The sequence below is a fragment of the Mercurialis annua genome, linkage group LG3 (genome assembly GCF_937616625.2).
Source record: "Mercurialis annua linkage group LG3, ddMerAnnu1.2, whole genome shotgun sequence".
NCBI lineage: Eukaryota > Viridiplantae > Streptophyta > Magnoliopsida > Malpighiales > Euphorbiaceae > Mercurialis > Mercurialis annua.
In genome coordinates this window covers 64,875,325-64,900,576 of record NC_065572.1, presented here as the reverse complement: position 1 = coordinate 64,900,576, position 25,252 = coordinate 64,875,325, and the positions used below count along the sequence as shown (strand labels likewise).

General features: G+C 30.0%; 2 protein-coding genes across 4 annotated transcripts; one reads left to right on the top strand and one right to left on the bottom strand.

The window, feature by feature from the left end:
* Positions 1-12,034: 12,034 nt before the first annotated feature.
* LOC126673780 (cleavage stimulation factor subunit 50) lies at positions 12,035-16,610 on the bottom strand. 3 transcript variants are annotated; one of them, XM_050368041.1, is made up of 14 exons: positions 16,469-16,610; positions 16,150-16,233; positions 15,913-16,040; positions 15,655-15,727; positions 15,452-15,535; positions 15,276-15,362; positions 14,839-14,909; positions 14,548-14,599; positions 14,372-14,429; positions 13,822-13,922; positions 13,577-13,731; positions 12,892-13,000; positions 12,583-12,639; positions 12,035-12,503 (listed from the first exon to the last, which is right to left on the bottom strand). In XM_050368041.1, exons 1-14 carry the CDS (start codon positions 16,574-16,576, stop codon positions 12,348-12,350), a joined length of 1,323 nt encoding a protein of 440 aa, XP_050223998.1. In that variant the 5' UTR covers positions 16,577-16,610; the 3' UTR covers positions 12,035-12,347. The 3 variants fall into 3 exon arrangements, with proteins under 3 accessions (XP_050223998.1, XP_050224000.1, XP_050224001.1); XM_050368043.2 differs by having other exon boundaries at positions 15,913-16,027; positions 16,469-16,484; XM_050368044.1 differs by lacking the exon at positions 16,469-16,610 and having other exon boundaries at positions 15,913-16,050; positions 16,150-16,239.
* Positions 16,611-22,077: 5,467 nt separating this feature from the next.
* LOC126675314 (protein COBRA-like) lies at positions 22,078-25,244 on the top strand. The gene is made up of 6 exons (XM_050369936.2): positions 22,078-22,262; positions 22,592-22,671; positions 22,995-23,451; positions 23,834-23,993; positions 24,125-24,399; positions 24,510-25,244. Exons 1-6 carry the CDS (start codon positions 22,178-22,180, stop codon positions 24,800-24,802), a joined length of 1,350 nt encoding a protein of 449 aa, XP_050225893.1. The 5' UTR covers positions 22,078-22,177; the 3' UTR covers positions 24,803-25,244.
* Positions 25,245-25,252: the final 8 nt, after the last annotated feature.

The window sequence follows — 25,252 nt, the reverse complement described above, 5'->3', positions numbered from 1 at the left end:
GCGGGACACACAAAAAATGCCATGGATCTTTTGAAGTGATTCATATATTTCTTTTTACCTTAGATCATATCTATAGTTGTTTCCCATAGCTAGCACAAACACTTCATTCTATAACTGTTTTTTTTTTAAATTTTGGAAACCTGTCAGAAATTTAGCGTTTTAGGTACAACTAAACCTTAATATAATATTGTTCGCAGTGTGCATGTCCAAGTATTCCATTTTTCCATATCCGTGCCACTAAATTTCATCTTTCACCCTCCTATTCCTCAATGACAATCCATCGAGCGAGCAGGTCGATAATGGACAGAGTATTGCATATTGGTATTTCCAGATGCAACACCACATGTAGTACGCCAAATCAACTGATTGGTCGAAATCTCAAGCTATATCAAGCAAAAGTTATTGACTTTATTTATTTAATATGAATTTATTAATAAATTAATACAATTTGATTTTCAACTAGGAAAATATAACTCGGAAAGCTTATATAACTTAGTTTACTCTTTAAAACCAAGTAAAATCCAAAGTGACGAGTCAGCCAAGTTATCATAACTTTCAAGTTTAACCTCACATGTCGGGTGATACAAGTCTAACCCGAATCAGCGTTTTATCAAAGTATAGATCAAAGTTCAACATTCGAAAAGCCTTTAAATCAAATCAATATTCATTTGAAAACATGGAACTCAATCATAGCTTAACAACAATGATTTATTCATACGACATTGCTGAAAATTAGCCACAATTAGCTAAATCACCCAAAGTAGGCACAAGCATGCCAAAACACTTTAATAGGTTTAATAAGGATTTAAACATGCATTTAAATCCACCAATTCACATATGAAACAAGAGTTGCACTGACAATAAAAACACCGCATAACATTGCCAACTTAGATACAACCAACATGAAACATTAGCCAACGATCTTAAACAATGTCAACATGTTTTAGGCGTTACAAACAGCCCTATACCATCCATGGCTAGCAACTAAAATATCAAACAACATTCAACCCAAACCGAAACATATATATGCATTACATGTCCAAAAACCAACATTTGGTTCACCAAACAAACGAATACTCAAAGCATTGATTCCTAAGTATAATTACAGTCCTATAACATGTATCTCCAACCACTGACATCATAGCAAAACATTAGGTAATACATAATCATACAAAACAATCTAGCAAATAATCTAATAATTAATTCATAACACCCAAGGTAAATCCAACAACAAGTAAGCTATGTTAAAATTAAACATACATGGCAAATTAGTAACTAAATCATCACAATACCCAAAATATAAAAAGCTATAGCACAAGATTGAACACTTACCAAGGAGAATTAAGCTGATGAGAACACCAAACGAATCCAAGAACAAAACAAATTAGGGAAAGAATGTGCAAGACATCCCACAATACTGGAAAACATGAGTACATAAGCCACAACACGAGTTGAATCGAGAACATATAAATACACGAGAAGAAATATGAGCAAATTACTTACCGAAATCCAAAAAGAGAGGAAAAGGTGGGAGATTGATCAATCTCAGAGTATTTTTATGATTCTAGGTCGGCTAGGGTTTATAAAAATGAAAGAGGATGGTTTTAATCATATTAGGGGTCTATCTAAATGCCAAATCAGCAATTCTAGTTGAGGGGCGCGATGGGAGGTGCAATGCGAGCCGTTATAGGTCCATCGCGCCTTCCTCAACAAAAAGAGAAAATTTGCCTAGGGCGCGATGAGAGGTGTTATGGACCCAACACGCCTCCCTGCACAAGGCACTAAAAAGTGCAAAAATTTGCACAAAGCCCAATAGCAACGACATACCAAATCCAAAGTAAAACATGGACTAAACCGAGCCCAACGAAACATGAAAATGATCAATCAATTGTCGAAATGATCATCGGAAAACACGGGATATTACATTTAGAGAAGAGAGTGAGTTTGGCTCTCTACATGTGGAGAGTCAATTTTCACTCTCTATTTTATATTTCATCAATTATATTTAATTTTTAAATTAAATTAAATATATATTTTTTTTAATATATATAATTTTTACTAATCTGATATAAAAATAAAAATAAAAGATTATTTGATTAATATTTATTGAAAAAAGGTAAAATAAAGAGTTGAAATTAGAGAGTCTATTTGAGTAAAAATTAAAAAACTAATCTTTAAATTTAAAATGCTCTTTATTATAAAGAACACCATTGAGAATGCTCTTAAGCCTTTAAATATAAAATAGAAAGTGAATTTGGTTTTCCATATATAGAGAGTCAAACTCATTCTCTATTTCTTTTTTATCCATACAATTTCAAAATTATAAAAATAAATATCTTTTCTTTTAAATATGATATCATTCTTCTTCTTTTTCAACATAAAAATCAATAGAAAATAAATTAAAAAACTATATAACAGAATAACCTAATATTTATAAAATTGAAGAGTTTTAAATTGGAGAGTTCATTGGAAATATATTTTTATTTTAGGAGAATATATATATATATATATAATTATTAATATATATTGAAAGAATTTAATTTTTCTTTATAAAATATTTACCTAATTAAAGTAGGAATATATAAAATTTATATTTTAATAATTAAATGGAATGGAAATTAAAGTTTAATTTTAGACTATATTTAAAATTTTATTTATAGATTTTATTTTTTTTGTATCTAATTTTTTTAATGGTTACATGGTTAAAAACCGCAAAACCGAAAAACCAAACTATTTTAAATAGTTAACCGTTTAAAATTTTAAGTTTAAATTTTTAATTTTAAAAACCGCACTATTGTGTACCGGTTTACAATTTACCCCGTGAATCGGTTAACCGGTCCATGCCCACCCCTAATTTAAAGGGTGTATTTTATCTGTGAAAAAAGAAATGTTCCAAAAAAAGTACTGCACATTGGTTATGTGTTAGCTTTATTGGTTTATTTGTTGCCTATCTACTTCTAAATCTCTAATAATATAGAACTAAGGTCATGTTTGGTTCATGGAATGGAATAGCATGTAATAGAATAGCTATTCCATAAGGAATGAAATAGCCATTCTTTAGTTTTTGAGAGGAGTACTTATTCCACAAAATCATGGAATAACAATTCCGTGGAATACCTATTCCATGAACCAAAGCAAAGAATTTTCATTCTATACGGAATAGCTATTCCATTCCGCACCTATTCCATGAACCAAACATGGCCTAATTGTATAGAAAGATCCCGACATTTGCGAGTATTTGCAATTTGAATTAATTTTTTTATTTTTTGCCTTATTATTTCAGTTTCCTTTTTTTTTTACTTCTAATCAACTTTTTTTTTGAAAATCAATAATGATATTAATGAAGATCAGAAACAATTACAGATGTAAGAAATTCAGGAAAATGGAAAAACCATTCCTGATGACTTGAAATGGAACAGGCGTTTTGCGCTAACATATGCGCCGCCTGATTCGCAGATCGCCTTACGAATAAAAAAGATAAATTACTAAACTGCTTCGCTAAACAAGTAACATCCTCCTTTAGGACTAATTATCAATAATAATGGTGCTACCGGAATAAGAGATACTAAGCATAACATTATAGGTAACATTTTGAACTGCGTAAATTCGACTATTGTTATGGGTGCTTGCGTCGATGTTGTAAATATTGTTAAGGCTAACATCACAGTTGGCATCGGCAATGCTCCATAACCATCGCCATCGCCAATTTGCTGCAATACCTTGCCATTGCTCATACGAACCAATGCACAAATTGGTACAGCTGCTACAGTTAACTGCCTAACCACTATTCTTCAAACTTTTGGTACCATTACAGACGAACTAACAATTAGCGTGGTGATCGACCTCCTCGAAGCGGGATGCAACATCGACCTTGCCATTGATATTTAAATTTGATCGATCCTAAAAAAAATTACAGAGCCTCCACCTAATTAACAGTGGCACCTTTATGATTAGCTACTTATTAAAAAATTAGTAATTTATATGTTATATTAATGATAAATAATACGAGGGCTTTATTTTGTTTATCTATATGTTTGTTAAATGTAGTGATAATTTCCTGAAATACATGTTTTGCAAACTTATTTACACCTTTACCTGTCAAGTTTTGATTTTTCTTTTTAACCTTTTTTTATTTACGAAAAATATCTTATTGTTTTTTAATTTTCAAAAATACCTTTTTTTCGGTTTCTAATTTTGATTTTCGGTTTTTTCGGTTCGTTCGACAGAATCGACCGACAGTTTTCTTATATAGTTTAAGATTAGTGTATATATAGTGTATATATAGTGTTAATTTTTATTTTTTATAGATTTTTTTCTGCAATTTTTTTATTTTTTATAGTGTAACAGTAGTGTATATATATTGTTTTTATGGTGTTTATATAGTGTAAGATTAGTGTATAAGTAGTGTATTTATCGCATTTTATAGTGTTTTTTGTGGTTTACACCATGAAACACTGCAAATACACCATAAACACTGCAAATACACCATAAACACTGTAAATGCACCATAAATATACTAAAAACGGCAAAAATACACTATAAATACACCAAAAATACACTAAAATGTAAATATATTATAAAATTACTATAAATACACCATAAATCAGTTTTTTCTTTACAAAATCAGTAGCAATAAACAAATCTATGAATAAGAGAAGACAAAATAAATAATTATATGAATAATAGAACAATTTTATAAACAAAAAATTATAAATCTACAATAATTTAATTACAAAATATTTAAATCATTATAAAAAACCTAAAAAATTACACAAATCTAAAAACGAGTAGAGAAATCCATAGCGCGAACGGAAGAGACGAACGAACTAGCGCGAACGAAAAAGACGAACGGAAAGACGGCCAGAAACAACGAGAAATCCATCGGAAGTAGACGAACAAAAGCGCGACCGGAAAGACGAACGGAAAAATAATCGGAGAAAATAAACTGAAAATCAAATGAAAAAAAAAGAAAAAAATAAGAAGAAAAGAAGAGAGAAAAAGAGAGAGACGAGAGAGAGAAAAAGGTGGCTATGTAAAAATTTAACCTAAAATAGATAATACTTCTTTATATAGTGGGTATCTTTAGTAAATAAGTTAATTTATTAGGTAACGTATAATAAGAAAAAAAGATGGGTCAAAATGGTGTAAATAATTTACCCAAAACAAGTATTTGAAAAATAATCCCTTAAATGTATTGTCATTTTCTTATATTTTGGAGTTTTAATCAATTTTGGAATGTATTGAGTCTTGACATAATATCTAATATAAATATATTGTACTTGTAAAGTAAAATTCATACTTAATTGAATGAATTATAACTTACATACCATACGGAAACACGAAAGTATAGTGACAGAAAAGACCTAATGCTCCAAAGATAGCAAGTAGATTTAATTTTTAATAACAAAAAATTTATTAAATGTTTGTTAATTTAAGCACAAAATACTCATAGCATATATTAATTAATTAACACATAATTTATTTATATCATCTATATATGATATATGTGTAATTTGATACTTTTTAATATGTTATTTTGATTCATTTAAAAAAACACATTTGTTATCAAATGAATAATAGTAACATGTCTATTACTAAATAAATAAAAATGTATAAATTATTAACAAATTCAACAAATAAATAAATATATTTAAACTAAAATTTATTGTTTAAAGAAAAAAATTACATATCAAGTTGCTTATATATTTACATAGAGTGTCTTTTTGATAATTTTATCTTATAGTAAGATTAAATTATAACAAAACACGGTAGATGTATAAATTAAATTTATAATGTATTCTTCTATATATTTATACAGTTTACGTTTTTTGTTCGGTTCAATATATTACATTTTAGCCCGATCTCCATATAGATAACAACTAATATTCAGAATCCTATTAAAATAATCGATGGATATAATCAGTTTCAAAGAAATAAAAAATGAATAGATATTTGCACAATTAAATATTTTTATATTGAGTATTCAGCTCATATTGAAAAATTAGGATACATGCTCATATCTAATTCATTTTAACATATATCCCAACAGTATATAAATTCGATATAAATAATGTGGTTAGAATAAAGGGAAAATGGTTATATATATCCCTAACGTTTGATTTTGATGCAGGATTATTTTTACCTCATGGTTCAAAAAGATGCAAATATGCTCCTAACATTTTGAAATAGGTTCATTTAGATTATTTTTTTAAAAAAGGATCATATATACCTCTAACCATGTTATGTATAAGAGTTTGGACGAGTCAACTTAAAAATATTAGGGGCATTATTTGCACCATTCCAAACTATGGAGGCATAAATGGTCTTGAGCAAAACGTAAAGGGCACATATGACCATTATTCCTAGAATAAATAAAATATAAATTGTCGAAAATATGCATTGTGCATTGGTTCAAAAATTAAATTATTTTTTTAAATGATGGAATGGTTAAAATACATAATATATTACTCCTAAGTTGTAGGGGTATAACTTCTCCTAAAATTAATTCTTAATCTTAATCATGTTAATTTTATTATTATTATTCTTTAAAAAATTTGGAAAAAAATATTTTTATATTTTGATAAAATAAAAAATTAAACTGAATCAAACCAAATTTATAGTGTATTTATAATAAATAAAACATACAAATACACCATAAATATACTATATAAACACCATAGGAAAAATACTATAAAAAAGCAGCACCAGAAAATACAAAAACAAATCTATAAAAAAATACATAAAAAAAAAAAAAACTAAAAAATGTATTTTTGAAATTAAAACCCCAAAATATATATATCAGGTAAAAAAAATATGACATATAAATAAGTTAAAAAATATATTGAGCTAATTATATTTCAAAAAAGAAATATTTTAAAAAACTTTCTAATATAGCGTAATTGTGATACATGCACCATCTGTGAATGTTTTTTTTCTTTCTATATGTCTAGTTTAGGGATGTCTAAATTCTTAAATTTAGTCAGAAGCATTAAAATCAAGTGGACATATTACCTAACTCTTATCTTTAATTAAATTTGTAAAAGGTCAAAACATTTACAATTTGCAAGTGATAAAGAAAATTGTAGAACAAAATCTCTCTCTATAAATACCACATCGATACCTTAATTTTAAATACACACAAAATACATAGATCATCAAATAAATAAAAGCATTAAAAAAATGAGTTGTTTGAACATGGCAATGAAAATGCTTGTCCCCTTCCTTCTTTTAGGACTAATTATCAATAGCAATAGTGCTGCCGGAATAAGACACTAAGCATAACATTGTAGGTAACATTTTGAGCTGCGTAAATCCGGCTATTGTTATGGGTGCTTGCGTCGATGTTGTAAATATTGTTAAGGCTAACATCACAGTTGGCATCGGCAATGCTCCATCGCCATCGCCATCGCCAATTTGCTGCAGTACCTTGCCATTACTCATACGAACCAATGCACAAATTGGTACAGCTGCTACAGTTAACTGCCTAACCACTATTCTTCAAACTTTTGGTATTACTATTAAAGCAGAACTGCCAATTAGCGTGGTGATCGACCTCCTCGAAGAAGGATGCAACATCGACCTTGGCATTGATGTTTAAATTTGATCGATCCTAAAAAAAATTACAGAGCCTCCACCTAATTAAGCAGTAGCACCTTTATGATTAGCTACTTATTAAAAAATTAGTAATTTGTATGTTATATTAATAATAAATAATGTGGGGGCTTTATTTTGTTTATCTGTAAGTCTGCTAAATGTATTGTCATTTTATTATATTTTTGGAGTTCTGATCAATTCTAAAATATATGAGTTTTGACATGATATCTAATATAAATATATTATACTTCTAAAGTAAAGTTCATATTTAGTTGAATGTATTATAACTTACATACTATACCGAAACACGAAAGCATAATAAAAGAAAAGACCTAATACTTCAAAGATAGCAGGTAGATTTAATTTTCAATAACAAAAAATTTATTAAATGTTTGCTAATGTAAGCACAAAATACTCATAGCATATATTAATTAATCAACACATAATTTATTTATTTATATCATCTATATTTGATATAGGTGAAATTTAATACTTTTTAATATGTTAATTTGATTCATTTAAAAACACACATTTGTTATCAAATGAATAATAGTAACACGTCTATTACTAAATGAATAAAAATATATAAATTATTAACAAATTCAACAAATAAATAAATATATTTAAACTAAAATTTATTGTTTAAATAAAAATTTACATATCAAGTTGCTTATATATTTACATCGAGTATTTTTTTGATAATTTTATCTTATAGTAAGATTAAATTATAACAAAACACGGTAATGTATTCTTCTATATATTTATACAGTTTAAGTTTTTTGTTCGGTTTAATATATTACATTTTATATAGCCTGGTCTCCATATAGATAACAACTAATATTCAGAATCCAATTAAAATAATCGATGGATATAATCAGTTTCAAAGAAATAAAAAAATGAATCGATATTTGCACAATTAAATATTATTATATTGAGTATTCAACTCATATTGAAAACAAATAGGATACATGCTCAGATCTAATTCGTTTTAACATATATCCCAACAGTATATAAATTCGATATATTCATGTGGTTAGAATAAAGGGAAAATGGTTATATATGTCCCTAACGTTTGATTTTGATGCAGGATTATTTATGCCTCATGGTTCAAAAAGATGCAAATATGCTTCTAACGTTTTTAAATAGGTTCATTTAGATTATTTTTCAAAAAAGAATCATATATACCTCTAACCATGTTATGTATAATAGTTTGAATGAGTCAACTTAAAAATGTTAGGGGCATTATATGCACCATTCAAAACTATGGAGGCATAAATGGTCTTGAGCAAAACATAAAGGGCACATATGACCATTATTCCTAGAATAAATAAAATAAGAAATGGTCGAAAATATGCATTGTGCATTGGTTCTAAAATTAAATTATATTTTTAAATGTTGGTATGGTTAAAATACATAATATATTACTCCTAAGTTGTAGGAGTATAGCTTCTCCTAAAATTAATTCTTAATCTTAATCATGTTAATTTTATTATTATTATTATTATTATTCTTTAAAAACTTTGGGAAAAAAATATTCTTATATTTTGATAAAACAAAAAATTAAACCGAATCAAACCAAATTTATAGTGTATTTATACTAAATATAACATACAAATACACCTTAAATATCCTATATAAACACCATAGGAAAAATACTATAAAAACACCACTAGAAAATACAAAAAAAAAATCTATAAAAAATACATAAAACAAAAAAAACTAAAAAATGTATTTTTGATATTAAAACCCCAAAATAGATATATCAGGTAAAAAAAGATATGACATATAAATAAGTTAAAAAATATATTGAGCTAATTATATTTCAAAAAAGAAATATTTTAAAAAACTTTCTTAAAATGGATAGCTATAGCTTAATTGTGATACACGCACCATATGTGAATGTATTTTCTTTCTATTTGTCTAGTTTAGGGATAGTCTAAATTCTTAAATTTAGTCAGAAACATTAAAATCAAGTGGACAAGTTACCTAACTCTTATCTTTTAATTAAATTTGTAAAAAGTCAACATTAACAATTTTGCAAGTGAATATGCAAATTGTTGAACAAAATCTGTCTTATATATACCACATCGGTACCTTAATTTTAAGTACAAATAAAATACATAAATCATTAAATAAATAAAAGCATTAAAAAATGAGTTGTTTGAACAAGCCAATGAAAATGCTTGTCCCCTTCCTTCTCTTAGGATTAATTATCAATAGCAATAGTGCTGCCGGAATAAGAGATACTAAGCATAACATTGTAGGTAACATTTTGAGCTGCGTAAATTCGGCTATTGTTATGGGTGCTTGCGTCGATGTTGTAAATATTATTAAGGCTAACATCACAGTTGGCATCGGCAATGCTCCATCGCCGTCGCCATCACCAGTTTGCTGCAATACCTTGCCATTGCTCATACGGACCAATGCACAAATTGGTACAACTGCTACAATTAACTGCCTAACCACTGTTCTTCAAACTTTTGGTATTACTATTACAACAGAACTGCCAATTAGCGTGGTGATCGACCTCCTCGAAGCGGGATGCAACATCGACCTTGGCATTGATGTTTAAATTTGATCGATCCTAAAAAAGATTATAGAGCCTCCATCTAATTAACAGTGGCACCTTTATGATTAGCTACTTATTAAAAAAGATAGTAATTTGTATGTTATATTAATAATAAATAATGTGGGGGTTTTATTTTGTTTATATGTATGTCTGCTAAATGTATTGTCATTTTATTATATTTTTGGAGTTCTAATCAATTCCAAAATATATGAGTTTTGACATGATATCTAAATCTAATATAAATATATTATATTTTTAAAGTGAAGTTGATATTTGATTTGAATAAATTATATTTATGTTGGTAGCTTTAATTTTCAATAACAAAAAATTTATTGAATGTTTGTTAATGTAAGCACAAAATACTCATAACAAATATTAATTAATCAACAAATAGTTTACTTATATCATCTAGGGTTAATGTCAGAAAAAACCACAAACTTTGAACGTTGTCTCATTTTAATCACACAGTTTAATTTTTTTCATTTTCATGCACGAACTACCACTTTTTCTCAAATTCATGCATGGTGCTGAGGTGACACTCATTCATTAGTGTAAAATGACATCTACCTCAGCGAATTACACCAATGGAGCTGTGACACCTCAGCACCGTGCATGAATTTGAGAAAAAGTGGTAGTTCGTGTATGAAAATGAGAAAATTTAAATTGCGTGATTAAAATGAGAAAACTTGTAAAGTTTGTGAATTGTTATGACATTAACCCTATCATCTATATATCATATAAGTGAAATTTTGATACTTCTTAATATGTTATATTGATCCTATTTAAAAAAAACATACTATTTGTTATCAAATGAATAATAACATGTCTATTACTAAATGAATAAAAATATACAAGTTAAATTCAACAAATAAATAAATATATTTTAACTAAAATTTATTGTCCAAAAGAAAAATTAACATACCAAGTTGCTTATATATTTACATTGAGTAGTTATTGGTAACTTTTATCTTATAGTAATACTAATATATAACAAACCACCGTAAATGTATAAATTAAATTTATAATATATTTATATAATTTAAGTTTTTTGGTTCGGCTTAATACATCACATTTTAGCCTGATCTCCATATAGATAACAATTAATATTCAGAATCCAATTAAAATAATCTATGAATATAATCAGTTTCGAAGAAATTAGAAAATGAAATAGATATTTACACAATTAAATATTTTCATATTGAGTATTCAGCTCATATTGAAAAACTAGGATACATGCTCAGATCTAATTCGTTTAACATGTCTTTAACGGTACATAAATTCAATTTACATATATTCGTGTGGTTAGAATAAAGGAAAAATGGTCATATATGCTTATAACGTTTGGCTCAGAATCATTTATGCCCTTATGGTTCGAAAAGGTGCAATTATGCCTTTAAAGTTTTTTAATGAATTTATTTAGGCCAATTACATTTAAAAAAAAGGGTCATATATCCTCCTAACCATGTTAAGGGTAAGGGCCTAAATGGGTCTATTTAAAAACGTTAGAGATATATTTACACCTTTCCGAACTATGGGGTTATAAATGATCTAGAGTCAAACGTTAAAGGCGTATATGACCATTATCCCAAGAATAAATAAAATAAAAAATGGTCGAAAAGATGCATTGTACATTGGTTCTAATAATTAAGTTACTCCTAAATATTACTCCTAAATTGTAGGAGTATAACTTATCCTAAAATTGATTCTTAAACTTAATCTGTTAATTTTTTATTATTATTCTTTAAAAAAATTGGAAAAGAAATTCTTAAAAGTCAAAAATTAAACTCAATCAAACCAAATTTATTACTCTAATTCTTCTTGGTTTTTAATTCCTTTAAAAACATACTAGTTTTATCCTTCCCACTATCAAACCAAATACTGAATACGCCCTACATTTTATTATGTAATACCCTATATATATTATGCAATCCTGGTATATGAAGTTTACAGATAAGAATGATACAATTGTTGCCTCGTAGAACAATTGATTCAAATCATAGTGTAATAAAGCAGATCTAATCACATTTCAAGAAAAACGGCAAACCATTTATAGTTAAGCCTTGAATTCCTTGATATATGTGAAAAGGAATAGCCGGATAAGAAAATTTGCAAAACTAACCTCGGATTTATGAAACGAATTTTACATAACGTATTTTTCGGAATGTATTGATCTGCTTCAATTCACTTAAATAGTTTCTTTCCAGAATCGGACTGACCTGTCAGTCCCACAAGATACAAATGCTGCCTCTGTCGGTGAGTGCTCGATCCACCGGGGTGCACCATTATGGTTGGACGGCAACCTTGCAACTTTCTCCGCTGTTAGAGCATCCCAAACAACAACCTGTATACACCAACCATTCATTAAGAATTGAAAAATAAGTGAAAAGATACCGGTGCAAGTTAAAGCAGCAAAATCAAACCTCGTTGCTTGGTTCGTCTATGGATAGTACAAACTCTTCAGTGTCATTGAAAACAGCCTGCAAAATACAACTTGAGCATTCATTTTTTTGCAAGAATTTGCATACTTAAAAAGATTTTAAATTTCGGAACTTTATACTTCGAAAGAGAGGGTTTCCATTTTCCAGCGGAACAAAAGAAGGTAGTTTTAGAATGTAATTTAATCAGATACTATAACAAAAAACGTTTGCATAACACAAATCGGATCCCTGTTCTTCAATTATTTTGACGTTAAATCCTGAAATTTGTAGAGAAAAAAAATTCCTGCATACCTGACACCTTAATTGTGTATGAGTAGCTCCGACGTATTGTTTGACCAATCTTCCACTGCCAACCTCCCACAGCTTAACTGAAGAGTCCTTGCCACAAGTGAGGACAAACCTAGACGTGTCAAAATTTCAGCAATGTTTGAATACCCTTGTAAAGGTGCCATTCTGTATAGCTCGTGTTTAAATATCTAAATTGGGAAGCAAGAAAGCAAAACCAACATTGACATAAAAACAAAAGAAAGTTGACAGTTTTTAAAAAATACTTGTGCGTGTGTTCGAATTTAATGGAGAAAACTATAAATAGAATACACAGGAGTGTTTCGTAAAGTTGGAATATAATATTAAATATGACTTATGTTATTTTCAGAGCAAGAATAATTAAATCATAGCAAAAATATCAGTTTTTATTCTTCTTTTGATCTGTCCTTTTCTTCCTTTTTAATAAAAGAATAGCGATCTATCACTGCCAACTCTTGCTCTGACAATACCGTCACCCTTTCAATAATACTCATTTGCATCCAGTTCAGATTTTTCCTTCTCTCCTTTTACCCCATTCAGATTAGCGGTTGATTCTTAGAATTTGTTTTAGATTGTTTATGATAAGAAAAAGCCTGCAAGCCCTTGTGAACACAACCAAGATTTTCAATGCACAAAAATGCATGCATTTGTACAATTGTGGCATTAGTACCGTTGATCCTTTGTAAATGTTGCACTTGTGGCCTCTGCTGTTCCATGTGCACCAACTATGGATCGCACACAATCAGCAGTCACCCCGTCCCACAACCGAATAGCACCATCTTTAGATGCTGTCACATACATGCCACCCGTAGATGAATATCTCACCTGCATAATTAAATAGATCAGATGTCGTCGATCAACTTTCTTTCCCGACTTCATTTGTTACATGTAAAAATAGTACAATGATTGTCATGCCTGATTAATGGCTCCATTAATTTTGATTTCTGGGGCATTAGCAGATAGATAGCACTGAAATGTATTGATATCATACAAATGTGGAAGTTGATGATCAGTTCCTGTCAATTTGTAGTTCCAACTATGTCAATTGGAAAATCATAGCAATAGTGATGTGTTATGCGTAAGATAGCAATGAAATTACTTGATTGTTCAACTCTTGAATGAACAATAGACAAATTAGAACAACCACACAAAAAAGTAACTGTCTGGTAGCATAATCCGTGTACTAACGATTCGTGGAGTAACAATCTTGATTAGTAATGCATAAAATTTATCTTTTTTCACTAGTATTTTTCATAATTGTTATGAAATAGCATAAAAGAACTCTCAGCAATAAAAACTGAGATTACATTTGAAAGTTTTTAAGGAATAAATGGCTTGAAAGCTGTTCGAAACAATTGGGCTTTAAAAGGTTACCGACAAATATCAGTTGTCTAGTCATATGGAAAACGAATTATTACATGTTTTATCAAATGTCTGAAAGATGAAATATTAAAGGAATAATTACCTGCAAGAACGAAATCACCAGAAGGATGAAAGGACACTGAACGGACGTTGTGAGTATCCTGTTTCATTACAGATAGGAAATTTACAGTGATAAATCATGTTATTGAGACAACTAAACTCCACCAGGAAACTCAAGAACCATGCTCAGGTAATAACTAAAAGGAAAGAGTAAAGAACCTGGATAACCCTGAATGCTTTCTTTGCGGTAGCTTTGGAAAAATCAAAGAATCTGGAAAGAATTAATAAGAAATGTGTAAGCATGCAACTCCATCCATTACCACTAAGTGCTCAAATTGGCAGTGGTCACTAACTTTTAATTTTGTATACATATTTGTGCCCTTATGTTTCCACTAAGTTATGAGCTGATTTTATCTACTCGATAAATATGATAGCAATACATGTAAATAAATACAGATTCATAAAAGATGTGAACTTCTGGTTGGGCCTTAGGGAGTAAAGTTATCATACTTTATCGTGTGATCCTTGGCTCCAGATATAAGAACGGTGTTTTGAGGATGGAAGTCTATATCATTTACCGGCTGTAGATAGATTAACAAGATATTAGATTTATGCATTTATGTACAGGAGTAATTTTTTATTTTTAAAGTATAAATTAAACGAAAAAACATAATTAAAATATTATTTGAGTTTATATTTTTGAACTCTATGATGCTAAATATGCTAGGATGTTTGGAGAAAAACCTTAAACTCAAGAATGCAATTATAAACGCCAAAAGAAACACGAAAATGCTATCTCGGATATAGGTGTACATACAGAATACAAAGATGAAGGGAGAGAGAGAGAGTCAAAGTCATGAAACTTGGTTTAATGTAATTAAAAATTATTCTACATTCATGCAGAAATTGACAGTAATTCACCAGAAGGGTAATTATAGTGAAGATACTTGTATATGGTCATAAAATGTTCGTATGACTGGTCGAACGGGGCCATCCCTGGCATCTGATAGTATCATCTGCTTGATTTTTGAGGTCTGAACACAGCAAAAAAAAGTGTGTTTTCAAGTTATCTTTAAAGAGATAGTAAAGCAATTACTGAAAATAAAGGTCAAGTAGCCCACACCTCGAAGAGCTTAATTGATGTGTCCGCACTTCCAGTGGCAACAAACCTTCCATCAGGACTAAATTTAGCACATCTGGCAATATTCTAGAAAACTCAAACCATCAGTTCATGAATCATAGGATGAATTATTCTAAGCCAGACAGCCACAGTGAGCCTGCAGTAGAGAATATACATGATTACTATTCCTCCATCTTTGTTCATACCTTGTGTTCAGAAAGATGTCGGGTCTCATGCTTTGGAAAATTCTTTGAAGAGCCTTTTGTGTCATGTGCAGCACTGATTTGACAAAAGCGATATGCATGATAGAGTCAGAATAAACAATCAATTGTAGCAAAACCCAAGTTTTTAATCAACAAAGCCGTGAATCTTAGGATCCGCAGTTATGAGAAAAAGGGACCGAAGCTTGAGAATGAGTATGCATCACACTAGAGACATGTCAAACAGGTAAAAACAAACATTACCCAAAATCAACAGACGTAACACGAGGAGCTGGGGTCGAGCCATATGCTGCAGGCTGCAACGTTCCTGAATCATACATTGCAGTAGAATTAACCCCTCTTAACATCTCATCTTTTTCTGCAGCAAGACCCTGTTGTCACCTTAGTACCAAAGACAAATCTTCTGGTTGTTTATCCAACAACAATCATAAAACCGAAAAAACACGACGAATCGAAAAGAAAGAAAACGAAAACAATTACCTTAGCAACCAACTCAAGAAGTTTATTGGGAGGGAATTCAACATTCAAAGGTGTCATTGTAGCTGATGCAACTACACTTGCAGCCTACAATAAAACTAAATTTTATGAACTACTAATCTAAAATTTAGCTAATACTTCATTTTAATGTAAACCCTTATGAGTTCTAGGGGAAAAGGAAGCAACTTTGATTAGATTTGAAAAAATTAAGACATTAAAAAATGGTATAACGACATTAAAAATTGAGAAAAAAAGAACTGAATTGATGTGATTTTGTCTCTGTTTTAGCGTTTTTGTGGAAAATTAAAGAGAAGGGGATTGCCTGAGTGAGATTACTGTGACGAAGATGGGAAACAATGAGGGAGTTAAGGTGCCTATGAAGCTTCCCATCTTGCAGTGTCTGCTCCAAGCTGCTGCTCTTGTTCTCCATTTTTCTTCTGTTTTTTTCTCTTGTTTATGTTTTTCTCTAAATATAATCCTAAAGTCCTAATAAAAAGCCCTTTACTAAAGTTTTATTTCGAAAAATGTTTTATTTTTTCAATTTTTTTATTCATAGTTTTGAATTGTAAGATTATCAATTTTAATTTATTTTTTATTTTTAATTCTAATTTTAACCATTTATTTAAATTAAAATTGAAAAAATATTAAATATCTTAAAGTTTAGGGTTAATGTAAAAAAAAATCACGAATTTTACACGTTTTCTCATTTTAATCACGTAGTTTAAATTTTCTCATTTTCATGCACGAACTACTACGTTTTCTCAAATTCATGCACGGTGCTGAGGTGGCACTCATTCATTGGTGTAAAATGACCTCCACCTCAGCGAATTACACCAATAAAACCGTGACACCTTAACATCGTGCATGAATTTGAGAAATAGTGGTAGTTCGTACATGAAAATAAGAAAATATAAACTACGTGATTAAAATGAGAAAACGTGTAAAGTTGGTGAATTTTTATGACATTAACCCTAAAATTTATGATGATAGAAAAATAAATTAAAATAATATTAAGAATATATATTTGATTTTTTTACTCTAATTTGAAAAAAAAAACGAAAATTAAAAAAATTGATTAAAATGGACAATTCTAAAAGTTTGGACAGTCAAAAAAAGATAAAATATATTTAGATGATTAAAAAATTATTATAGTTATTTCTAAAAGCATTATTTATAGGAAAAAGAAGGGTTTTTTTTCAAGAGATGAAAATAAAAAGAATTAATTCATTTTCTAAAAGAATATAAATATTAATTTATTGGAAATTTACGTATTTATCTAAAAAATAAAAATATTTGCATTTTTTTATCTCGAACACTGAAAAATTATAAAAAGTACCTCAAGTTTTTCTAAGATTTATGTGTTTACTATCGATACTAAAATAGTTATGACTTTACTCTGTAATCGCATAGGTATCAGTGACATTATCATCTCTGTATCAATAATTTTCTGTAAAAGTTATTTTTCGTATTTTATCATGCTATTATCGTAAACTTATCATACTATTATCATAATTTATTTTTATAAAAATTATCATAACAAAAGACGGAGGAATTTGAACTAATAACGTTGCCAGCGGTGACTTTTAGCACGAAAGATATTCAAAACACAAAAAACTCACACAACGATGCGCTAGTGGTTACAGTGATCGTAGACAATTGGAATATGGAACAAATTCTAGTAGACAAAGGAAGTGCAATAAATTTGATGACGAAAAAAGCTTACGAGTGCCTAGAAAGGAAAACAACAAAATTAAACAAGATCAAAATCCCGCTAACAGAATTCGGAGGACCACCCATTTTTCCACTAAGAGCAAAATTCCTAATGGTGAAAATTGGGAGAGGGAAAAAAGATCAAGAATTAGCAACATTATTCAACATAGTGAATGTTGATCTTCCATATAATGCCATCTTGGAGAGACCTTTTTTTCATCATTCGGCAACTGTAACCACCGTAAAAGCACTCACCATGAAAATACCAATAAGCAAAAGGGATCATCACCATACGTGGAAACCAGGTGATCGCCCAACAATGCTATAATTGATTAGTAGCCGAATCATTTTAAACTTTCCTAATCGAGGGAATATTAAACCATGACATTAGGGAAAAGCACTATAACCCTAAGAGTTGAATGCTGGAGTTGGAGCTGAATTAAAAAACGAAAGTGGACTTAAAAGGCCAAAATAACCCCTAAAATTAAAGAAGAAATTATTGATAGCCTGAAGAAAAACATGGAGAAGTTCGCCTTAAAGACTTCAGAAATAATTGGAATTGATCCGCACATCATCACCCACGAACTTAAGTATACAAAAATATGACACCAATCATTGGCTAACTAATGAGATGAGATTAAGCCATTAGAACAGATCCACTGTCGGTGGGCCTGAGAGAATGGACCCACCTGCGGTGGGTCGGTGGTTCTCTGACAAAAAAATTAATTTTATTATTATTTAATTTTTAAATGGTTTTAAAGGTAAAAATGTATTTAGGTCTCTAATTTAAAAATTTAAATTGTTCAATTTAGAAATTATTGAAAAAAGTTAATCCGGTATACCGGCGGTCATTTGTTCCGAGAGTGTTGGGTTATAGTGGTATAATTTTAAATTGATTTTAAAAAATTATAGATAATTAGGAAAAATAGGGTGAAAAAAAATAAAAAAAAAATATAATTATAAAATTGGTAAATGTTTTAAAAATTAAGGGTATTTTTGAACCTTTTTTTATTAGATTTCATCTTAAAACCAATTAGTGTTAAGTGGAGGTGCCCAATTAATATTTAAACTTATATCCATTCACACACACAACCAATGTGGGATTTTCCACTTCAACACTCCCCCTCGCGCATAGCGTGTCCTGGCCGAGCAAACAATCCTCCTCACGCGCAACTCACGTGGGCTGGGCCACATTTCAAATTGTGTGAATGGATAATAGCTCTGATATCATATTAGATTTCATCTTAACATCAATAGTCTCCTATCCTACGGGGCAGGTCTCCGACCATCAAAGAAGGAAAATTTAGTGTTAAGTGGAGGTGCCCAACTAATATTTAAACACATATCCATTAAAAGGTTAAATGATATAAAAAGTTTGAAATTATGAATTTGGTAAGTATTTTAAAAATTAAGGGTGTTTTTGATTTTTTTTTCCTACTGCCACGTCACCCATTTAGCGTCTGTTAGTTTAAGTTAGGGACGGAGGGGTTTTTTGTTCGAATTTAGAAACTGTGAGGGTTTTTCTGAGCTAAAAAAAAATAAAAGGCTATTTTATACTTTTAGATAAATTTAAAGGATTTTTTTGTACTTTTTACCATGAAAAAACTATATACACATTCAAAATTCACTAATATTTTCAATAAATGATGCATGAAACTTAATGTCCTATTACTCAAACTGGTCGTGAAAAAAATATTGTATCGAATCCAAATGTATCTATTTGATGTAATTCTGATTTCATTTGATGTTTCTACCTCAAAGACAACGAATGTCGGTCCAAATATAATTAGAGAGAGTAAAAATGAATGAAAATTAAATACTTGATTAACAATAATAAGGTGGTTAGTGGAAGATTGAGACAAGCAAAGAAATTACAAGAATATCAAGCTGTCCTTCAAGTCGTCTCCACCGACACTGCCCGAGCTCTTTGTGGGTCCAATACTTTTGCTGCCTGTAATTACATTTACAGTCAGTTTCTCTTTATAATTTCTCATCTTTTATCACCTAATGTTCTTCTCTTCTACCAATATTACCCCTACTTAGAGGAAATGTAAGGCAATACAAATCACTTTATAAAAATAAATTGAGTTTTTTTTAGAATGAAAATAAATAGATTGAGTTAAACTAGTTGATTTAGTTAATTTTTCAGTCCAATTTAAGTATTTAGATTCTTTTTTACATTAGAAAATCAAACTTTTTTATATTCAAAATTATATTAAACTTGAACCATCCACCACCGCCGTCACCCATCCACCGCTATTCCATACTGCTTATTTTTTCCTATCCACCGTAATTTTTAAATTTTTTTATCCACTGCAAATTTTTAATTATTTAATTAAAATTTTAGGAATATTTTAAGCATTTTAATTTTTTAAGGTGTTTTAATGAGATGTCAGATAATGAAAAACTGTTTATATGCGTTTTTTTGAGTGACAGCTCAAAAAAGTTAACAGTATTAGTCATTTTTTGGACGGGAGGAGTTTTGCGACCGTTTTTGAAATTTAGGGAGTTTATTATAAGGAGACTTAAAATTAGGGGTCATGAGTGATTATCAGCCTATTAAAAATAATTAAAATAAAAAATACTAGAGAATGATGAATTTTTATTTTTCATATATAATCATGATTGTTTTATTATATTAAATTAGAGGTGTAAACGAGCTGAGTCTGGATGTGTTACATAAATGTGAACTCGATCTCGAATGTGTTATACAAGTTTGAGCTTTAGTTTAAATAAATTTAAATTTTCAAATTAGAGCTCATGTTTTTAAGCTATTCAAATTTGATTCAAGTAGACTCGGCTTAATTTCTTTTTAAAGATAATTATTGAAAAATCATCATATGTAAATGTTTAAAAATTATTTTATGAGTAATAGACTCATCTAGTCTGGCGAATGCCATGATTTTGTTTATCTTATATGTTAATTTAACTCCAAATTTAAATCGAATAGTCCGAATTCGAATTAATTTTTTTTAATAAATTTTTAAAAAAATTATATGATAGTAAATATAACTTGCGAGTAGTTCAATTTATTTATACCGGATACCAAACTATTATATTGTTTAAGTTTATAATTTTTAGTGGTAATGTTAAAAAAATTCAACAATTTTACATGTTTTCTCATTTTAATCACGTAGTTTAAAAATCGTAATTTTCATACACCAACTATCAATTTTTCTCAAATTCATACACTGTTCAAAAATCCGGTAAAAATTGTTGATGTGTCACTATATGATTCGTTATGACATGTCATTGTCCGGTTGCCAACCAACAATTTTCACCGGATTTTTGAACGATGTATGAATTTGAGAAAAATTGGTAGTTCGTGTATGAAAATGACGATTTTTAAACGGCTTGATTAAAATGAGAAAACGTGTAAAATTGGTAAATTTTTATGATATTAACCTAAATTTTATTTATTTATTTAAAACTTTTCAATTCAAAGAGTACGTAAAAATTAATTATTGATATATTGGAATAGACGGCTCATCGGTTGAGTGTTCTAGTTATAAAGTATTTATTTTATCTAAATAATTTTTTATTTATGATTAAAATTAAAAAAATACTTTTTCTAAAAAAATCAATATTATTTGAATTTTGAAAGTTATTATCTAACGAAAAAAATTATTTGAAGTTTTCAACAAATAATTTCATAATAAAATATACTAGTAATTTCCCTTCTTCCTCAAACAACATTTAAATGACCACCACCATTGTAACATGAATGGAAAATTGCCATGACACTTCTCAAATTTAACATAATTTACATGTTAATTTTTTTTATTTAAAAATTAAATAATATGACCTTTTATTTTTTTATTAATAATTTAGTATTTTTAATGTTAGTTAACGAAGTTAATGAAATTATATGGTCCTCTATTTTTTTTAACAATTTGATCCCTCACTTTTATTTTTACCAATAATTTATTTCGAAAATTAATTTACTCTTAATTTTTTTAATTTTATTGTCAAGTACTAAAAATGAATGGAGTGACTATGAGAGTATATATCGTTTAATTTTTAAATAAAAAGGACCTATTATGTTAAATATGAGGAGTCTCATAATAATTTGCTGGCATAATATTCAGAAGGATAGTATAGTAATTTAACAATAATAACGTGAAAGTTGAAACATTAACAGAACAATCGCGCAATCTAGATTCGTAATTCATCTCAGTAAAAAAAGACAGTAATGGCTCTACTCTATATAAAAAGTCTGCTACTTCACCTTCATAAGCCCCCCTCCATGTCTGTCACAAACTAAGTCCACACAACCAAATACGCAGATCTTGACTCTAAATTTAACAAATTTCATTCAGAAATGGATTCATCACTCTCTGGATCCATTACCAAACTCTCCATTTTGGTTCTTTTTTTTCTTTCTTTTTTCACTTTCACTCCTTCAGGTTGGTTTTATTTGCTTTTAATGCACTGTGTTTTGAGTTGTTTATATTGTTTCGTGAACTGGGTTAGATTTGGTTGCTGAAATTTGTAGTTTTTTTAGCAATTTTGATGGATTTTAATATTGGGTTTCTGTTAATTAATATTGCAAAGTTGAGATCTTGTGGTTCTTGATGTTTTTATACTTGGGATTTGGGTGTGTGTTGATCTCTCGAGGAGCATACTCTTTTCTTGAAGTTCAAGTATTAGTCTTTTTTGAGCATGATTTGGTGGGTACTTAAGAATTTTGGAATTACTGATTAAAGTTTGTATCTTTTGGTTGGAATATTTGCAGAAGCTTATGATGCACTTGATCCCAATGGAAACATTACTATCAAATGGGATGTCATAAACTGGACTCCAGATGGCTATGTTGTAAGTATTTTCAATCTAGATTATGTTTCCATTTAATGAATGAGATATAAGTGTGTTTTAGTTGATTTATCCTCCCATTTTTGTAATGTAATCTTGTAAAATATTGAAGTTGATTCGAGCCGTTACGCCCTCAGCTTGCCTCAGTTATGGCCTTTTTCTAACTTTGGCAAATTGTATTGTAAATAGAATTAAGAACCCGTAGAGATTCCATTCTCTGCGTGATTCAATTGGTCGGTCTGGCATTTCTTTAATTGCTATTTCCAACTCGTAGATATTCTTACCCTTTACAAAATTTTCTAATTTATTGTGCTTGTGCTTGGCAGGCGGTTGTTACGATGTTTAACTTCCAGCAATATCGTCACATTCAGGCACCGGGTTGGACATTGGGGTGGACATGGACAAAGAAGGAAGTCATCTGGGGCATGGTTGGAGGACAAACCACAGAGCAAGGAGATTGTTCAAAGTTTAAAGGAAATATTCCACATTGCTGTAAGAAGGATCCAACTGTTGTCGATTTGTTGCCAGGGACTCCTTACAACCAGCAAATTGCTAATTGCTGCAAAGGAGGAGTTATAAACTCATGGGCGCAAGACCCGGGTAATGCAGTAAGTTCCTTCCAAGTTAGTGTGGGTGGTGCGGGAACCTCTAACAAAACAGTTAGATTGCCAAAGAATTTCACCTTGAAAGCACCTGGGCCTGGATACACTTGTGGACCAGCAAAGGTCGTAAAATCAACCAAATTTATTTCTGCAGATAAGAGGAGAGTCACCCAAGCTTTGAGTAAGTAATACGCCGAGTCTTTGAATTTTTTTTTGAAATATTCATTTAAACAAGTGTAAATTTGTAAATTTCTAGACCGGATTGCCTAACTGATCTATCAGACTATCACTCTATCTGATATAAAGAATTTTAGCCTATAATGTTGATTAGATAATATCATCATCATCTCCATGAACTTTTAGTTTTGCACTTCTGTTATTGTTGTTCGCCTTATGAATATAGTTAAATATAGTAGTTCAACAAGAAATAACCTTGTGTGGTTATAGTGATAGCAATAATTCTAGGACACAGTTATTGCCAATTACTATTCTATTAAGATGATTTTCTCATTTTTAATGTAAAACATCTTCCGAGTTTATCTAACATCACTTCGATTTGGCAGTGACCTGGAATGTTACTTGTACATATTCACAATTCCTGGCTCAAAAGACGCCCACATGTTGTGTTTCTCTGTCTTCTTTCTACAATGACACGCTAGTAGGCTGCCCAACTTGTGCTTGTGGCTGTCAAAATAAGACGGCAGGACCAGGTCATTGCGTGGAGTAAGTGTTCTCTTTTTTTAATTTTTTACAGTGTATTGATTTACTTCTTCTTTATTGAATCTTTAAACATGGTTTGTTTATCCTAACCTAGCCTTTTCTTCTGATCTTTCGCCCTTTATTGTACCTTACAGTCCAGATACTCCGCATTTAGCCTCTGTGGTTGCTCCAACCAAAACTGACAATGCACCTTTGGTCCAGTGTACGAGCCATATGTGCCCAATCCGAATCCATTGGCATGTCAAGGTCAATTACAAGGAATACTGGCGGGTTAAGGTTTCAATCACCAATTTCAATTATAGGATGAACTACACACAATGGAATCTAGTTGTGCAGCACCCCAACTTTGATAACCTTACCCAGATTTTCAGCTTCAACTACAAGTCTTTAACTCCTTACGACGGATTAAGTGAGTTAATTTTGCCTGCATTTCTTGTCACTTTTGTTTTATTTTCTTGCAAATGCTAGCATTCTTTTGTATGTGTTGCATGAACTTAGGGAAATGAATTGTGTTTGCAGATGATACAGCCATGTTATGGGGAGTTAAGTTCTACAATGATCTGCTCTCACAAGCTGGCGCTCTTGGGAATGTACAGTCAGAGCTGCTTTTCCGAAAGGACCCATCAACTTTCACTTTCGATAAGGGTTGGGCTTTCCCAAGAAGGATTTATTTTAATGGTGATAATTGTGTAATGCCACCTCCCGATGCCTACCCATGGTCGCCAAACGACAGTTCGAAACCCTTATTCTCGCTGTTTCTTCCAGTCCTGTCATTCTTGGTGTATATTGTCTTCTTTTCCAATCACATGTGATGAATCGTCTCCGATACAAACTACTAGAGCACCCTGCTATTCTAACAATCTGTAAACCTGATATGCTGTGACCTACACGATAGAGAGATTCGATCTATGGGCTCAAATGCATCGCATTCTGCAAGTTAATGCAATACAAGGTGCCTAATGCACAATATAGCCACGTATTACACGGATATCAGCACTAGCTTTCAGTTTATAGGTTGGCATTAAAACATTTCTTCTACAATTTTTTGTCTTGAGTTATAGGTGTTCTTCTCTGTGTTCATTTATTTACACGTAAACTGTACTATAATTATTTTGTATGATTATTCATGTTATACTTTTACTTGTTCTGTAGTAGAGTATTTATAGCTTATAGATTCTTATCACTGTAATTTGTAATAAGGAACATCATGAAACTTATAGCTGGTCAATGGATGTGCTACTATCATTGTGACTATGTCTTTG